Source organism: Pongo abelii, chromosome 6 (assembly GCF_028885655.2).
Source record: "Pongo abelii isolate AG06213 chromosome 6, NHGRI_mPonAbe1-v2.0_pri, whole genome shotgun sequence".
NCBI classification, from domain to species: domain Eukaryota; kingdom Metazoa; phylum Chordata; class Mammalia; order Primates; family Hominidae; genus Pongo; species Pongo abelii.
In genome coordinates, this window is record NC_071991.2 from 78,170,341 (window position 1) to 78,188,257 (window position 17,917).

At 35.5% G+C, this 17,917-nt stretch overlaps 1 protein-coding gene across 3 annotated transcripts in view; it reads right to left on the reverse strand.

Annotated features, from left to right (window-relative positions):
• C1GALT1 (core 1 synthase, glycoprotein-N-acetylgalactosamine 3-beta-galactosyltransferase 1) overlaps positions 1-17,917 on the reverse strand; it is a 65,070-nt gene that overhangs the window by 3,034 nt on the left and 44,119 nt on the right. For 2 of the 3 annotated variants that reach the window (XM_024250075.3, XM_063726073.1), the window contains exons 2-3: positions 7,069-7,305; positions 2,665-3,332 (exon numbers count right to left, since the gene is read on the reverse strand). In XM_024250075.3, the coding sequence (XP_024105843.1) occupies positions 2,665-3,332; positions 7,069-7,305 (905 nt within the window). Of the gene's footprint in view, positions 1-2,664; positions 6,422-6,541; positions 6,646-7,068; positions 7,306-17,917 lie in introns of those variants that run through there. The other variant, XM_063726074.1, reaches the window with a different exon arrangement.

Below are 17,917 nucleotides of genomic sequence, written 5' to 3' on the forward strand. Positions count from 1 at the left end.
TGTACGATAAAGGGGATATTTTAAATCAGTAATGAGTTAAAAAATGGTAGTAGAATAATTAGTTAAGAATTTTAAAAAATCAGGAGCTCTCTACCTCAATTATGTACTAATATGTTTCAGATAGAATAATGTAAATAAAACTGAATAAAATAAATCATATTTGACCATTTCTGACCTACAGAAAAGTCAATTTTTCATGTAGAGAGAGATATACATATGTAAACAATTACACATATATTTTAAATCTACCATATTAAGACTCACTGCAACTTCTCTGGTGAAAAGTCTACTACTAAGAAGGTGGAGTGGGAAGAGGGAAGAATCAGTTCTGAACAATTTAGGAATGTAACTCTTTCATGAATTAGAGTATCTTTTACCCTGACTTGCTAGATACAAATTTTCTGTATTTTCAGTAATTAGTATATAGAAAAAAAAAGTATGTATAAGATTTAAACTCATTCAGGGGGAAGAAAACTTATTAAATGATAGATGGATAATAATAGAATTTTAGTTTCGTGTTGGGTTTATGTAAGAATCTCCTGAGGGAGAACAGGCAATGTCAGATTGATGGGTCAATTTTGGTACTCTGAATTCTAATTCTGTTTTATGGTCTTCAACATAATTTGATAAATTTTTATAGAACAAATTTGCCATCCATTTAATAAACCACTACAGTGTAAATAAAGGATGCACTATATTTATTTTGTTCATATAAAGCATATGGTTAGGTATACTTTATTTGTAAATAGGAATTGTAGGCAGTAGTTTTGGAAGGAAGGCTATTTTACTGTTTACAAAATAGTGACAATTATGACGTCCCTTTGCTACTATTGTATGTGTATCCAACATCAGATACTCTTAGTAAGATCTTATATGCATTTGGATATATTTGCTACATGTTTATATTCTTGAATTTGGGTAAATTTTTTATACGGGAAAAGGATACAGAATTAAGAAAGGAAAAAAGATCAAGTCATCTTGGAATGGTCAGAATATATTAAGACAAGTTTACATCAAAAAAGCATCCAAAGTAGTACTCTCACTAAAATAGAAAAACAGACTATCAAAAGTTTCCTTTTAAAGCTGATTACCTAAAGCTTGGGTCAGATGTTCTAGGCCAGGGTCTCTGAACCATGGTACTACTGACATTTTGGGCTAGAGTAATTCTCCGTTGTAGGAGGCTGTCCTGTCCATTTTAGGATGTTTAGCGTTTAGTAGGTTTATAATATAGTGGGTTTCTACCCATTAGATGCCAGTAGCAGCCTCCTAGCTCTAACAACCAAAAATGTCTCCAGACCTTGCCAAATGTGCTCTGGGGGCAAAATTGCCCTGGGTTGAGAATCAGTGTTCCAGATGATGATTTGAAAGCACTGCCTTATGAAGATGACAGTAGCAGCATGAAGTGTATTATTTATATGTTAGGTCCAGAGAAAAGAAGGCATAGAGAACTAGTGACTTGCCTAAAGGCATTATTAGTAACAGAATTGAGTCTAAAAGCTAGGTTTCATGATTCCTGGTCTCATTCAGTTATTCACTGAAGCAATGCTTATAATAGTGAACACAGCAGACATGCAATTAACATTGATAAATCTCAATGTTGTGCGAAAAGGGCAAGTTGTAGAAAGATACTTATTTAAAAATCTGAAAAACAATACTATATATTATTAATGGATACATAAACATGTAGGAAAAATACAAAACATTCATGGTAATGAGTAATATTACATTCATGACAGTGGTTAACTCCAGGGAAGGAGATTGGAGAGGGTACACAGGCCTCAACTATAGCATTTTTTTCTTTAAAAAACTCTGAAATAAATGTGGCAAAAGATTAATATTTGGTAAAGATGGGGGATAAGTACAATGTATATTCTGAAATATTTGTACCACTGGAATACTTCCTAAAATAATGCACTTTAGATAAAATTCTCAGGAATGTGAGCCAAGGCTTATTAAATGCTTACTGTGTGAAGGGCTGTACTATGTTGTAATTACAACAACTAAATAAGACAGGTACATTATGTCCATCTTATAAATGAGGAAACTGAAGCTCAGATGTCATCCAAGGCTCCTGTCCATCCACGGTTGTTCGGCTATTAAGTGAGAGAGCAGGATTTGACTCTAGGTCTTTCTGAACCTCCATTAAGTCCTCCTGATGACTAGAAGGCTCTTTATCCAGATCTTCACACAACTTGCTCTCTAATAGCACTCAGGTTTCTGCTCAAAAGTCACCTCTTTGAGAGGCCTTCTTAATCACCCAAACCGGAGGACTCCATCCCACTCTGGGTCACTCTCCATCCCCTTACTTGGCTTATTTTTCTTCAGGGCACTTACTACTAAAATCCTATTTTATATTTATAAGTCTGCCTGTTTACTGTATATCTCCTCATCCAGAATGTAAGGTTCACAAGAACTGGAACTTGGCTGTGATTTACTTCTACATTCTCAGTGCCTGGCATATAACAGCACCAACAAATACTTGCTAAGTGACTATTGCTGATGTCCCTGTTCTCATCTATTTTGTTATACTGCCACTCTATTTAAAAAGACTAAGAAAGAGTCCTTGTTATTGGTACTAAAGAAACATACACATATTAACACGTTTTTATCAACAAAATTCAGTCAGTCCAAGTATTAACATAGTAATAAAATTTCTAAACTTACCTCTACAGGAGGATAATAGTTGTAATTCCAGTACCAAAATGTTCTAGGTAGATAACCTTTAATTAAATGGTGTTCTGGCACAAAGGGATGAAAAGTTTCTTTTCCAATGGTATCTCTGGAATCTCCTGCTTCTACATTCATAATTTCCATGCATCTCCCCAGTGCTAAGTCTTCAATGGAGGAACTATGTGTACACTTGTCTGTTTTAAATGCATCAACAAATCTTTTCAAGGCTTCTTTGCTTAGTACATATCCTGCTCCTCCGCTCATGTAGCCCTGCTTTACATAAGGCTTAAATCTTCTCCCAAAGTAAATGGGTTCTTCAGGGTCATATTTTGAAAGAAGCCACCTCAAATTGTCTAGTATGACATATGTGTCATCATCTGCTTTCAAAAACCAATCAGCATCTTCTAAATAATGTTCATGAACATACTGAAAAGCTTTAATTGTTTTCCAGTATAGTTGATCTCTGCCTTCTTTGGTTTTCAATCCCACAGCAGGGAAGTCTTTATTTTCTTCTGAACTCATAAACAACACTTTGTTACAACGCTGGGCCCAAGTAGCTTTGACGTGTTTGGCCTTTTTCTCTAGGTTTTGAGGGCCGGTCATAACCCAGCAAAGAATTCTAACTTTCTGATAGAGGTTTTCAGCAATGTCTGTGTTCTCATCTATTAAACAAAACATTTAAAAAAGTTATTTACATAGATGTAAAATCCAAATATTAATAAATTATACTGAAGAACGCATTTTCCTAATTTCAAAGGTCCTCCTATTTATCCCTCTATTAGTGATTTAGCCAAAGGAAAGCAAACTCATCCTAATGTGAACTGACACTCTGATTTATTGGTTTCATGTCAGTGTTATCCAGGACATCACTGGAGCTAGTAAGAGTTGACATTATAATCTAAATTATTCTCAAACTGTAGTTTACTGATTAAAAGCAGCATCACCACCTGGGAGCCTGTTAGAAATGCATAATCTTAGGCCCAGACCTACTGAATCAGAATCAGCATTTTAATAAGTTCTCCTGGTGCTTCATAGGCATGCTAAATGCTGCCTTAAATAGTCTCTGCTTGGCACTTCATAAAAGAAAGGAGCCAGTTTTTAATAGATTATTGACAGAAATTTCTCACTGCTCTGAATGAGTTTCTGAAGAGCAGGAAAGACATGCTGCTGAAGTGGCAGTTCATTTTTGAAGTTCACAATAATCCACTATTAAGAATTTCTACAAGTACCCTGAGGTGGTAAAAGGTCAAAGCACAGGAGTTGAGATTACTTTCTGATAGTAACATACCTCATTCCAAAATGTAAATCCACCAATCAGAAACAGAAGAGAACAATGGTAGACATGGGAATTCCAAGATTGTCTAGAGCAGTGCTCTTTAAACTACAGGTTTTCAAAGAAATAAGGCGCTTATACCAGAATAGAAAGCAACACATTACTTTGAAAAAGGCCTACTATCAGAACCAATCAAAATGTCCACTTAACTAAGCAGTGAGCTTAAAACTGAAACTTAAAACTGTCCACTTAACTAAGCAGTGAGCTTAAAATTGATTTACATCCTAGTGGAACCGCATTATCTTGTGCAGACAGTCAGTTTACAAACTGTCAGGCCAGGACCGCATTTTGAGTAGCACTGGTATAGAGGAAGAGCTCAATGATGAGATTCTAGATGAGTACTTCTCAAGCTATCTGTGGTGAAAGGCCAACTTTTATTTCTAATAGAGGTCTACACTGTGTAAATAGGATAAAAATGAATTATAAGAAAAATAAAACTAAAATATAAAACAAGCCCTAAACTTTTATTTTTAGCTTCAGACAAAATTACTCCAATTACAATAAAAGTTTCTGCTTACTCCCAAATAAGCAGATATTCTTTAGTTATAGGACCAGAATGAGTCTATGAACTGACTTTCAGTAGCAATGTTCTGGGCAGTATCCTGACGAAGCATATGCTTAAAATTAAGGTCAAACAGTAAGTTACAGAAGCTTAGTCCTATGAGAAATTAACAATGGAGGCATATAATATACTAGTTAACCAACTGAGAGGGAATAATGAGAAAAGCTGGGTGGAACATAAAAATATTCTCATGTCCCGGCTGGGCACAGTGGCTCATGCCTGTAATCCCAGCACTTTGGGAGGCTGAGGTGGGTAGATCACAAGGTCAGGAGTTCGAGACCAGCCTGGCCAACATGGTGAAACCCTGCCTCTACTAAAAAAGATACAAAAAATTAGCCAAGCGTAGTGGTGGGCGCCTGTAATCCCAGCTACTCGGGAGGCTGAGGCAGGAGAATTGCTTGAACCCAGGAGGCGGAGGTTGCAGTGAGCCGAGATCCCACCACTGCACTCCAGCCTGGGTGACAGAGCAAGACTCCATCTCAAAAAAAAAAAAAAAAAGAAAAGAAAAAAATTCTCATGTCCCTCTGAGTATCAAGATTCACAATCCAAAAGGACAATAGCAGACAAAATCACCCTACTTTCAGTCAGAAAGCATAGACATCTCATATCCTTGAGGAGCCCAATCTCTTGGCTATACAAATATACCAGACCTTGAATGGACAGAAACAGTGAATGCAGGAATCCCCAATCTGTTTCATTCAGGCAAGACAGGTTTGTCCACTGCTGAACTTGATAAATAATTTTTCATTCACTAATTGCTTTGTACTGGGCATGGGCTGGCATAGGAGATGAAAAAAACGAGTAAGACACATTTCCTGCTGCAGAGGAATTCAGTCCATTCAGGGAGCCTGAGCCTGACACACAAACCAATAATTGCTAAATACTAAGAGACGTTATTATAGCGGTATGAACAAAGGATTCAGTGTGCTGAAGGAAAAGAAAATAGTGGCCAATAAATCCTACAGAGCGGTATATAGGGACCTAGGTAGAACAAAGAGAAAGATTAAAAAATAAAGAGATAGATAACACAGAAAATAGGTTATAAGTTCACCAAAAGGAATGGTGAAGTTTGGTTGAGTGCAGGTACATGGGTATAGCTGAAGGCCTGAATCAGAAATGCACTGTGGACTGAGAGGAAAGGAGATGAAAAATGGTAAAGAAGTAGCATTGTTAGAATATACTGACAAATCGAATTGGCTAGCATGTGAAGGCAAGCACCTACCATGATTTCTTAATTTCTGGCACAGACAGATGGTAATGAGCCATATAAAAGAAAGAATAGAGGAGGAAGAGCAACTTCTAGGAGTAGGAAGGAAAAGGAGACTCAATTTACACATGCTGAGTCTGAAGGGAGTAGACAAACTTTTAGCATACCCCACATTTTGTAGGCCATTGAGCTGGACAAGTATGTATCTAATACACATGCCTGGAGAGGCCTAGTACGGCCTACTATTAGTAGGGAACTCTGGCTCCAATTGATCATCTAAAGACATGTAGCTATGTTACAGAGCAAATACACAGTGACCAAACTGTTCTGTAAGAACACAGAGCACTTGCTCAGAGCTGAATTACTGTCACATAAACAATCACAAAACACGACATACTTTGTAATAGTATGTATATGTTTGCTAGTTGATAAAATGGAACCAGGCTTTGAAATCTCACCCTTCAACCTCTGCTTGAGAGGTGGTGAAGAAGTAATTTACTACTGAGAAGAGAAAAAACTCTGAATAGTGGACCCTCTGCATCCCAGAATTCCAAGTGTTTTCAAGCTACTTATATTATTTTCTGTCAAACCGTATTTTGCAGAGATCTTTGCATTGTGTTAATGTCGTCTCACGATGTCTGGAACTGGGCTAAAGACAGTAAGAAATAGATGGAAATTAAAATTATGAGGGTTGATGTCACACAGACAAACAGCTAAAGGACAGAAACTTGGAGTAACCAACACTTAAGGGACACATAAATAACTCAACTGAGAAAATCTGGTTAGAGGTAGGAGGCTAGGAGAAAATGAAGTCTTTAGAACGCATCCTTGGTTTTTAACTTCCTTGTTCTTTGTGCCTCTTGAGGAAAAAAAAGATTAGTTATATTAACTAATTATAAAAATATAAATCAAAACTTACATACACCTCAAGTTTCTCTAGGAAAACAAGACTTAAGCAAAAGCTATGACCAAAACAAGTAACAAAAACCAAAGACACACATATAACAAAACTGGACCTAGAAAAACATTTTCAGAAACAAATCAAATCTGAATAGTTATGCCCTTCCCCAAATCATGGGTTCTGAACTACTTCTACTTAAAAACTAATTCAAAATTAATATCTTATTCCCTAAATAAATCTGAGTTTTAGCAATTCCCTTCTCTTGAGGCAAACCAAGAATTATTTTTAATATCTGGAATATATAGCCCATTTTAATTAACAGATAAAGACAGGGATATGACAAAATTTAGACTAAAATACTGCTTATGTTTACTGCTTAATAAAGTAAACCATACCTGTATGTTGGCTAGAATCTGCATTGAAGTTCATTTGTCCTTCTAGATGATTCTGTCCATTATCATCTGAATGCCTTGCATGAGGATCATTATGAAGAACATTAGGCTGGGTGTCACCCTTTTCTCCCAACAAAATACTAAATAGCTGAGAACATAAAAGAAATCCTATTGCTGATCCACAGAGGAAGGTTAAAAAATTCAGCCAGGATTTAGAGGCCATTTCCCGAAAGTGTATTTCTGTAAGAACAAAAATTAGCAGGATGTTATAAAATCAAAGCAAGATACATAACCGGAGTAAAAATTCTGGTAACATTTAGCTATAATGGAAAGTTAATTTCTAACAGTATTTAGCTATTATCTATGAGTTTACCCCTCTATTTGCTGCGAAAACAGCACATTATGGAAAATCCATAAAAACAGATTAATTAGTAGGACAGTCACAGTTGGGGTGGGGTATGGATAAGTATGTCAGTATTGCACACAGAATTTCCTATTCTTCCCACCAGGATCCTTTGTGGATCCAGGATTACCTGTCATGTTGTTTTTCTTTCTTTGCTGTTAACTCTGAGTACGGAAGTCTACTTCTTTATCTTTGGTAGCAACCACCACCCATTCTCCAACCCAAAAGTTAGCAAACCCTTTCCGTAAAGAACTAGAAATAAAATATTTTTGGCTTTTTGGGTCTCATGTGGTTTCTGTTGCATCTTCTTAAACAATCCTTTACAAATGTAAAAAACATTTGTAGCTTGTGGAGGACTAGGGTCAGCACAGTTTGGGGACCCATGGACCAAAGCTGGCCTGCTACCTGTTTTTGTAAATAGAGTTTTATTTGAACACACCCATGCCCATTCATTTATATATTGACTATGGCTACTTTTGCCCTAAAACAGCAGAGTGAATAGCTACAATAGAGGCAATATGTCTCACAAAACCGTACCTAGCCCTTTATAGAAAAAGTTTGCTGGCTAGGCACAGTGGCTCATGCCTGTAATCCCAGCACTCTGGGAGGCCGAGGCGGGTGGATCACTTGAAGTCAGGAGTTTGAGACCAGCCTGGACAACATGGTAAAAAATTAGCTGGGCATGGTGGCATGTGCCTGCAGTCCCAGCTACTTGGGAAGAATAAGGTGAATATTTGGAAAGAATTGGTAAGAATAAGGTGGGAGAATCACTTGAACTCAGAAGGCGGAGGTTGCAGTGTGCCAAGACTGCACCACTGAACTCCAGCCTGGGTGAAAGAGTGAAACTCTGTCTCAGAAAAAAAAAAAAAACTTTGCTGACCTCTGCTCTATACTGCAAGATCTAGATCTTGGATGGAATCTATAATATTAACGAGATTAAGTAGGGTACCTGGGACACAGATGCCTGTTGAACTGCCCCACAACCAAACATAAACGACAAACGCCCTTTTTAAGCTTTTGTTAACAATTACTATATGGTGAAGTTATAAACTTCTATTAAATTCCTTATAAGATTGGTCTTAACTCTAGTTTCCTATTCCTCAAGATAATTTAAAAAGTAAGTTTACTAAGCATTTATTATATACCAGAAGCTGTCCATACATTATTTCATTTTAAATAAAATTTAATTTCAATGTCCTTTTTCATTCTCACTAAACCCATCTGCAGATGAGGAAAGAGAAATTTTAAAAAGGTAATTTTAAACAGGTAATTCATATAGGTTGACACAATCAGAAGGAGTCACAGTTTGAATGTAGGTCTGTGTGCTTAAAAAACCCATGCCCGGCTGGGCGTGGTGGCTCACGCCTGTAATCCTAGCACTTTGGGAGGCCAAGGCGGGCAGATCACCTGAGGTCAGGAGTTCAAGACCGGCCTGGCCAACATGGTGAAACCCCATCTCTACCAAAAATACAAAAATTAGCCGGGCGTAGTGGTGCGTGCCTGTAATCCCAGCCACCTGGGAGACTGAGGCAGGAGAATCACTAGAACCTGCGAGGCAGGACTGCAGGACCGAGATCATGCCACTGTATTACAGCCTGGGTGACAGAGTAAGACTCTGTCTCAAAAAAATAAAAAAAAAAGCCCATGCCCTTTCCATTACATTTCTCAAACTCTTCACCTAATCACCACTAACAGCAGAGGGCAATGGGCAGTGAAAGTAGAGGTCTGGGAAATATAACCCTAAAAATCAAAATTGCTTTGAAATATTTTGTGAAAGCAAAAGTACAAACCAACAATCACCACTACAACAATAAAACAACTTCATGTATTTCTGGAATAGCTGACTAGGTTCTTTTAGAACAACCAAGTACAATCAGAAAAACTGAACAAAATGTAAAAAAACATAAATACACGTTTGAAGACATTGGTAAGATATCAAGGCAGTGAGAATTAGTAGGGCCAAAATCTGGAAGAAGGAAGGAAAGAGGCAGACCAGACATCTGGCATAGCTCTATCCTCAAGACAATGACGGATTCTGAAAGAGAAAACAGCAAGGGCAATAAAGCTAAGCAAAAATTAATGTCCAAAGTCTGCTTAGGAGAAGAGGTCCTGAAAAACACCTATGCTCTTATCAAGGACTCTGAAAGGCTACAATCTGAGAATAAGAACAAAACAAAAATAGACCAATCTTTACAAGGGCTGAAGTCTATGTTGGAGTCATCTCAGCCACTGACTGGATGATCCGCCCTAACCTAACTGCAAAAATATTCTCCTGGAGAAATATAAAATCATGAAGAACCTCAAATTATCACTACTTTTTTTTTTTGGTATACAACATGGACAAAATTTTGATACACAATGTCCAAAACAACCAGGCATCAAGATGAAAATGACGGCTAAACACAAAAAAGTAGACAATAGAAACAGAGCCAAAAGACTCAAATAAGATTTTCATATCTTTAGCTTAGAAATAACTATTCTTAATAAACTCAAGAAATTAAATGGCAAGATTAAGAAATTAGGCATAGAATAGTCACAGCTGAAGAAAAATATTAATAACCTAAAAGGCCAGGTCAGAAGAAAATATGCAGAATGAAGTATGGAAAAACAAATGGATTGAAAAAGAATTGAGCAAAAAAACAGAATAAAGTGAAAGGGTCTAATATAAGTGTTAACTGGAATCTTTGAGGGAAGAGGCGTATTAACTCAGGAGAAGTGGTATTTCAAGAAATAATGACTGAATATTTTCCAAAACTGACAGAGTACCAACCCTCACATTAAAAATCTACAAAACCCAATGAAGATTACAAAGAAAAAGAAAACATTACCTAAGTACATCAGTCAAACTACTGAAAACCAAGGACAGAGAAAAAAACTTAAAAGGTGTAATAAGATTGACAGCTGACTTTTTAGCAGAAACAACAGAATCAAGACTGCAGTGAACTATTTTTAAAGTGCTAAAAGAACAGAACTACCAACCTAGCATTCTGTATCCAGCAAAAATGTCCTTCAAGAATGAGCCTTAAAAACATGTTCAGAAAAACAAAACCTAAGTGAATTTATCACTAACGGGTCTATTCTAATTCTTCAGGCAGAAGGAAAAGAATTTCAGATAAAAATTCAGAGATGTAGGAAGGAAGAGAGAGTCATAAAAAGGGTATGTATGTAAGTAAATCCAAATAAATATTGGCTATAATAAAACATTTTTTGAAAGTCTCACAAGATATTAGTATTATTACTATTAAAACAAATTACAAAACTGGCATCAAAAAGTATAAGGAGGGTCCATAGAGTTTAAGAGCTCTAAAGTCATTTCACTGTCCAGGAGTTGTTAAAAAAAAAAAAAAACAACAACAACTAATTAATAATAGCCTTTAAAAGACCAAGGATGTATAATATAATCTCTAAACAAACAAACACACAGTAAAACAATATAATTAAATTCAAATACAAAAAAATGAAATGGGAAAATACCCCAAATCAAGGCAATGTTAAAAAAAAAAAAGGGAATATAGAATAGATGAGACAAATAGAAAATAAATAGTAAGGTGGTTGATTTAGAACCAAACATATCAATGATTATATTAAAAGCAAATAGACTAAAAACTACAATTAAAAGATAAAGATTGCCAGCCAGACTTGAGAAAAATAAACCCATCTACATGCAGCTTACAAGAGACACATATTAAATAGATTTATAAAGTTGAAAGTAAAATAATAGAAAGATATACCATACAAACAGTAATAAAAGGAAAGCTTATGGATACCACAAAAAAAAACTAGTAGTTACGTGGCTTGTTCTCTGTGACATTCATTAAGCTCTACATTTATGATTTTACATACTTTTCTGTATTAACATTTATTTCAGTAAAAAGTGTATACAAAAACCCCTTCATGTGTCTTTATCCCATTAAGTACATACTTAATATATTCATATTTGATATAAAAATATATATCCCAAAATCTACAAGTAAAATTGACATGCCATGACAACACACCATGCTTATGCTGCATTATATATCTCATATTTCAGGCTCTCTCCTGTATTGTAATTCCAGTTTGGGAAGAACAACCCTAAGAGGAAGAGGAGAGGTGAAGGAACAGCACAGTATAAGCAAAGTTGCCCAGTATCTTGAGATGTAAATTAACCATCTGAAACTATCAGATACTTGTTTGCACCTTTTGCTCTATCCTGACTGTACCTTCAAGTTCAGAAAGATAGGCCTTCATGGATGATGAGTACATAGCCCCACTCAACAATCCCTCTCTCTACCCTCAATCAAATTTCCCACAGGAAAAGCAGAAACAAGTTTACCATGTCTTTCTGTTGTTTTCTCTGATGAGGGGGGTCTCAAATTCTCCCTCCCTACTGCCCCCTTTCCCTCATTCAGGTTGGCCGTTAGTGTAACCTTTATATCCAAAAGATACAATAAAACATATCCCTCCTGTCTTAAGTGATTGTTCTGAAATTCTAAATATCTTAATTGTCTGAGGCCCAGTTCATCAGACCTTGCTCTAACCAGAAATCTTGGTTTGAAATTTCATTCAAACAGCCAGAGAACTGATTATTCAAATATCTGTTTGATATTATACAAGTCCTTCCTTTAGCAGTATACATGATCAAGACAATCTACAATAGAGGTATGTGATGTGAAAGTACCATGAATTGAAAACATGAAGCCAAGATAAGTAAATGAAAGATGTTTTAACTCTTAATTTCTTATGGAGGAAGACAAGCAGAATACGATTGAAGCAGTGAACCTGGAGGAAGACTTTTAAGGTAACATTAGCAGATACTGAGGTGTCACTCTCTACATCCTCTGATTCTCTCACTAACACTTTGCCTTACAGCACACTGATCTTGGTTTTCCATTGCTTTTTGTCCTAGCTGTGATTTTGCCTTAATACCATATACAGCCACTTCACCATCTCAGAAAGGAACAAAGAGTATTTTACTGCTGCAGAGTCTACCGCTCCTGGCACTGGAGAAGAAAGCAGTAGTCACAATGCCATTCAGTACCACTTAGGCAGAAAGCACTGTGACTGAGAAGAGGAAGGACTGCAGGACCAGAGAAAATCCCTATTTCTATCATCATAGTGGATATATGAAGTTAAAGAAGTGCTAACCCAGCTCCATCAACTATGAATACTAACATGCTACTCAAATCATTTTCCAAGGACATGTTGAGCTTCAGAACAAGCCTACTTCTATAACACAAAAAAAGTTACTGTTTGTGGAAAGCTAGTGAGGTACTTACGGACACAGTTTTTCTTAGCTGAAGAGGCACTTTTAAGCAAGGCATCTATCCTGCAGTGAATGTAGGGAAAATTGACTTCTTGGTGTTACATAATTGTTTTTAACTTTAAAATGTTTTGTGATGCTGTCTGATGCCTGTCATACTCTCTTACTCTTCTCCCCCAGAATATCAGCACACTCAGAATGTGCTGGCTCCTCTTGTGTTGTGTTTACCACATTCCCTTCCAATTTAAAGGACTCCGGCCTTATGACTAAATAACTGTAAACTCCCATTTTTTTTTCCTGCTCCTGGGATAAAATAGCCATCTCATGGGGGTAGAATGCACCCCAAAGCTCACTCAGATTTTTGGCAAAAATCATGTCCACAAGAGTGTTGAGGTAGACTAGACTGGAAAAAGACATAGCTTAACCACACTGCACATTATGAGGGCTTAAATACCATTTCTTTGAATTGGGTGGTGGAAGTTCTTTATGCCAAGTGCTTCCAAACCTGATGTGTAATCAGAATCACTTGAGGATATTTTAAAAGTACAGATTTCCAGGCTTAACAACTGAGGTTTCAGATACAAAAGAACTCCCGGGACAACTAAAATTTATATTTTATTTTTAAAGGGACAGCTTTATGCTATTCATTGTTAAAAAAGCATTTAGAAGGAAGAAATCATCACAAGTCCTACTACCCAGAAACAATCATTAATATTTTGTGATTATCATTACAGGTTTATCTCTAGCAATAACAAAAATAGGAGAGGTAATTACAGTTAACATTTGAGCCCTGTACTAAGAGCATCCGCAAACTAGAAAGTACGGACTAGTATTCCCATTTACAGATGAATTCAGACACAGAGAGTCACACTAGCAATCTGAATCAGGAATTCAGACTCTTAACCACTTTGCTATTATGTCTTAGTCCATTTTCTGGTATTTATAACAGAACAACTGAAACTGGGTAATTTATAAAGAGAAAGCATTTATTACAGTTACGGAGGCTAGGAAGTCCAAGGCCAAAGGGGGCACATCTGGTAAGAGTCTTCTTGCTGTTGAAGACTCTTCTCTGAAGAGTCTCAAGGTGGCAGAGAGTATTACATGGCATGAGGGATACACATGCTAACGTGTTAGCTTAGGTTTGTTCCTCTTCCCTTTCTTTATAAAGCCAAAACAGTTCCCTTCCCATGATAACCCATTAAGTTATTAACCCATTAATGGATTAAACCATTCATGAGGGCAGAGGTCTGTCTCATAAACCAATCACTTCCTTAAAGGCCCTATTAATATTGCCAAACTGGGAATTAAATTTCAGCATGAGTTTTAGAGAGGACAAATATTCAAACCATAACACTACAGTTTTACAGAATGGGAATTATATTAGTCATCTCGTTTTTAAAGAATTAACATATTAATTAGATTTATTTGAATTTATAGGAAATAAAGGAAAGGAAATGAATCTAAAAAATCTGAATGTCACCTAGACATTTGTAATATGACCCCCATCCTCTAAAGGATACCTCTAAAAATTAAGTTTACAAAGAAACAGAAAGGAGTTGGAGGGCTCTTATTAAATAAGCTCAATTTTAGGCACTATCTATTGATTTCTTGCTGTGAAATGTGGAAATCAGCATGGATACACACATGTACAAATATATACACATATACATACACACACTCCCTCTGCCAACCAATTTTTGTTAACTGCTTTTATTTGGTAAAAATGTACATAGTTTACATTATATGAATTATGAACTGTAATTCCATGACTGCTTAATCCTGGATCTACATTAAACTAGATTCCATGCTCACCAAGAGTCCTTTTAAATCACAACTCCTCTAAATTGGAGTTTTTCATTAATATCATGTTTTTGTTAGCTGGGTTTCAGCAAGTAGTTTTTTTTAATGGTACTAATTGTTGCCATATCTGAAATTCTTGCAGGCTTCAGAATGTCTGCTATTGCACAAACTTTCTTCTCCCTAAGAACTTTGTAAATATTACTCCATGGTCTTCTTACATGGGTGCCAGAGAATTCTGAGAACACAGCCTTTATCCTCTTCTCTTATGCTTGGGTTTCAGTCACTCCACCAGTTCAAGAATATTCTTTCACCCAGATTTTAATGCCCTTTACCATGAGCGCATGTCTTCCTCCTTTCAGGCTTTCAGGAAGTCAGTGTAATTCACAATAAAGTCCCTGAAATTCTAGTTGGTTTTTTTTTTTTAAATTTTAACATTTTATACCACATTTTGCCAAGGTGACAATCAGGTACTTCTAATTTTGCTCTGGATTATGACATTCATTTGCTGCATTTACATATTCAAAATATATTCCCTCTTCTAACCATATTAAAATAATTTTTGATACATCTTTATATTTTCCCAAAAGATTTTCCTTATGAAAGTGATATAAATCTTAGTCACACACCTTACATTTACAAATATAGTACATGTGAGGTACCATGTTAGAAATTTTTATGTTTTTTTCTGATCCTCACAGCAACCTGAAAACTCGATAGCAGTATCCCCTTCATATTACAGATGAAGAAACTGAGTATGAGAAAGGTTAATTAAATTGACCCAAACCAGCCAGCCAACATGGTAAATTGGAATTTTCACCCCCATTTCATTTAAAGTTCACTAGTTTTTCCACACACCACTCTCTCACCTATAGTTGTCTATTAACTTTCCATATCCTTTCCCTTTCTCTCTAAAATTATCTTTAAATGGAATACTTAAAAGGTTATGTCATCAGTAGGTCCAACAAGAAACCACTTTTGCTCTATTTATAAATCTTGAGGTGAAAATAAGATATCGAAAAGTCCATAGGCTCTAAGAATGGACTGGGAGGATGTTAATGTTTGCTGAGAGATTGGAATTGGTTTCAGACTAAATGTTCATGCCTCTGCTCTTTAATCTTGCCATTAAAAAGCTCAAATGTTTCTCTATAAAAATTCTTAAACACAAAAGACAAACACACTGCTAAAGACTTAACCCATACAGTGTTTTCAATAAACAAAAATAAATTTATTAAGTAGAATTTTACTTGCAATAAACCCTCTATAGTTTTCTTCTAATTTTAGGGAATATTTGTATTAATTGTGTTTATTCCAGTTCCTGGTTATAAGTAGACATGAGCTGCCAAGCTGAGATCTAAGTTTTAAAGCTCAAAAATTATTTTCAAATATACAGCACTATGCTATATACTGGGAAAAGCAAAAAGCAAGTACCTTTCCCTGCTTTCCTGAAGTTTAGTTTTGCTAACGATACAGGGAAGTAAAAATAGCAAAGAAACAGTTTGGAAACAATAGAGCGGCACAGCAAAAGCAGTGCTAAGAGGAAAACTTATAGCACTAACTGTTTACATTAAAAAAGAGAGAAATAAATTGATTATTTAAGCTTCTACCTCAAGACTCAACAAAAAGAGCAAAATAAACCCAAAGCAAGAAGGAATAAAATAATAAAGAGCAGAAATTAATAAAATTTAAAATAGGCATTATTTTAAGTGAACTAACACAGGAACAGAAAACCTTATTAGTTCTCACTTCTAAGTGGTAACTAAACACAGAGGACATATGGACACAAAGAAGGGAATAACAGACACGAGAAACTACCTAAGACTGGAGGGAGGGAAGAGGGTGAGGACTCAAAAACTATCTATTGGTTAAATACACTATGCTTAATATACTTAAATACACTTAATACACTTAATACACTTAATACACTTAAAACACTTAAATACACTATGCTTAAATACACCAAACCCCCATGACACACAATTTACCTCTGTAACAAACCTGTATATGTACCCCGAACCTAAAATGTAAACAAAAGAGCTGGTTCTTTGGTAAGATTAATAAAATGGACAGCCTCTAAAGATTGATTCACAAACTACATAGCAAGAATAATACAGGGGATATTTCTACTGACCCTGCAGATATCAAAGGATAATAAGGGAATACTACAAACAACTCTACACATATAAATTTGACAACTTAGATGAAATGGACCAATTCCTTGAAAAGCATAAACCATCACAATTCACTCAATATGAAATAGATTATTTGAACAGCCATATAATTATTTATAGAAACTGAACTCACAATTTTAAAACTCCCCTCACCCCCACCCCCAACCCCCACAAAAATCTCCAGGTCCAGATGGTTTTACTGGAGAATTCTAACAGATGTTCTAAAAATTATTTTTTAATGTTTTAACATCAATTTCGTACAATCTCCTCCAAAAAGTAGAAGAGGAGAGAACACTTCCCAATTCATTTTATCAAGTTCATATTACCCTGATACCAAAATCCAACAAAGACAGTACAAAAACAAACAAACAAAAAAACTACAGACTACTACCCTTCTCAGAAATACAGAAACAAAATACTTAAAAGTATGAATTAGCATGTTAAGTACTAATACTTAATGAAGTATCAATATTTAACAAAGTATTAGTAAACAGAATTCAGCATTATGTAAAAAGAATTATGATCAAGTAGAGTTTATTCTGAGTATGTAACGATGGTTCAATATTTAAAAATCAACACGATTAATCCTATTAACCAACTAAAAAGGAAAATTCACACAAATGAAAAGATGCAGAAAAAATACTTGACAAAATCCAATACTCATGACAAATAACTCTCAGAAAAACAAAAACAGAAAGAATTTCCTTAACTTGATAAAGAACATGTATCAAAAACTAACAGCTAATGCTACACTTAATGGTAAAAGACTGAATGCTTTCACGTTAAGTTCATGAACAAGGAAAGGATCTCCACTCTCATCACTCTTACTCAATACAGTACTGGAAATTCTAGTCAGTATAATAAAGGAAAAAAATAAAAAAGAGAATGAAAAGGCATATAGATTGTAATGGAAAAAATGAAACCATCCCTATTTGCAGATTTGTAGATAATGTGACTGTGAAGGAAATCTCAAGGATTTTGTGAAAAGAAAAATGCTAGAAAGAGTAAATTCAGCATGGTCACAGGATATAAGATATATATACCAAAATAATTGTATTTCTATATACTAATAATGAACACAAGGACACTAAAGTAATACAATGCCATTTACAACTGCTCAAAAAAACATGAATTATGTATAAAGCTAAAAAAACATGTATACGACTTGTATGACAAAAGCTAAATAATGCTGATGAAGAAAAGTAAGATCGAATAAATGAGGATTCATACCGCATTCAT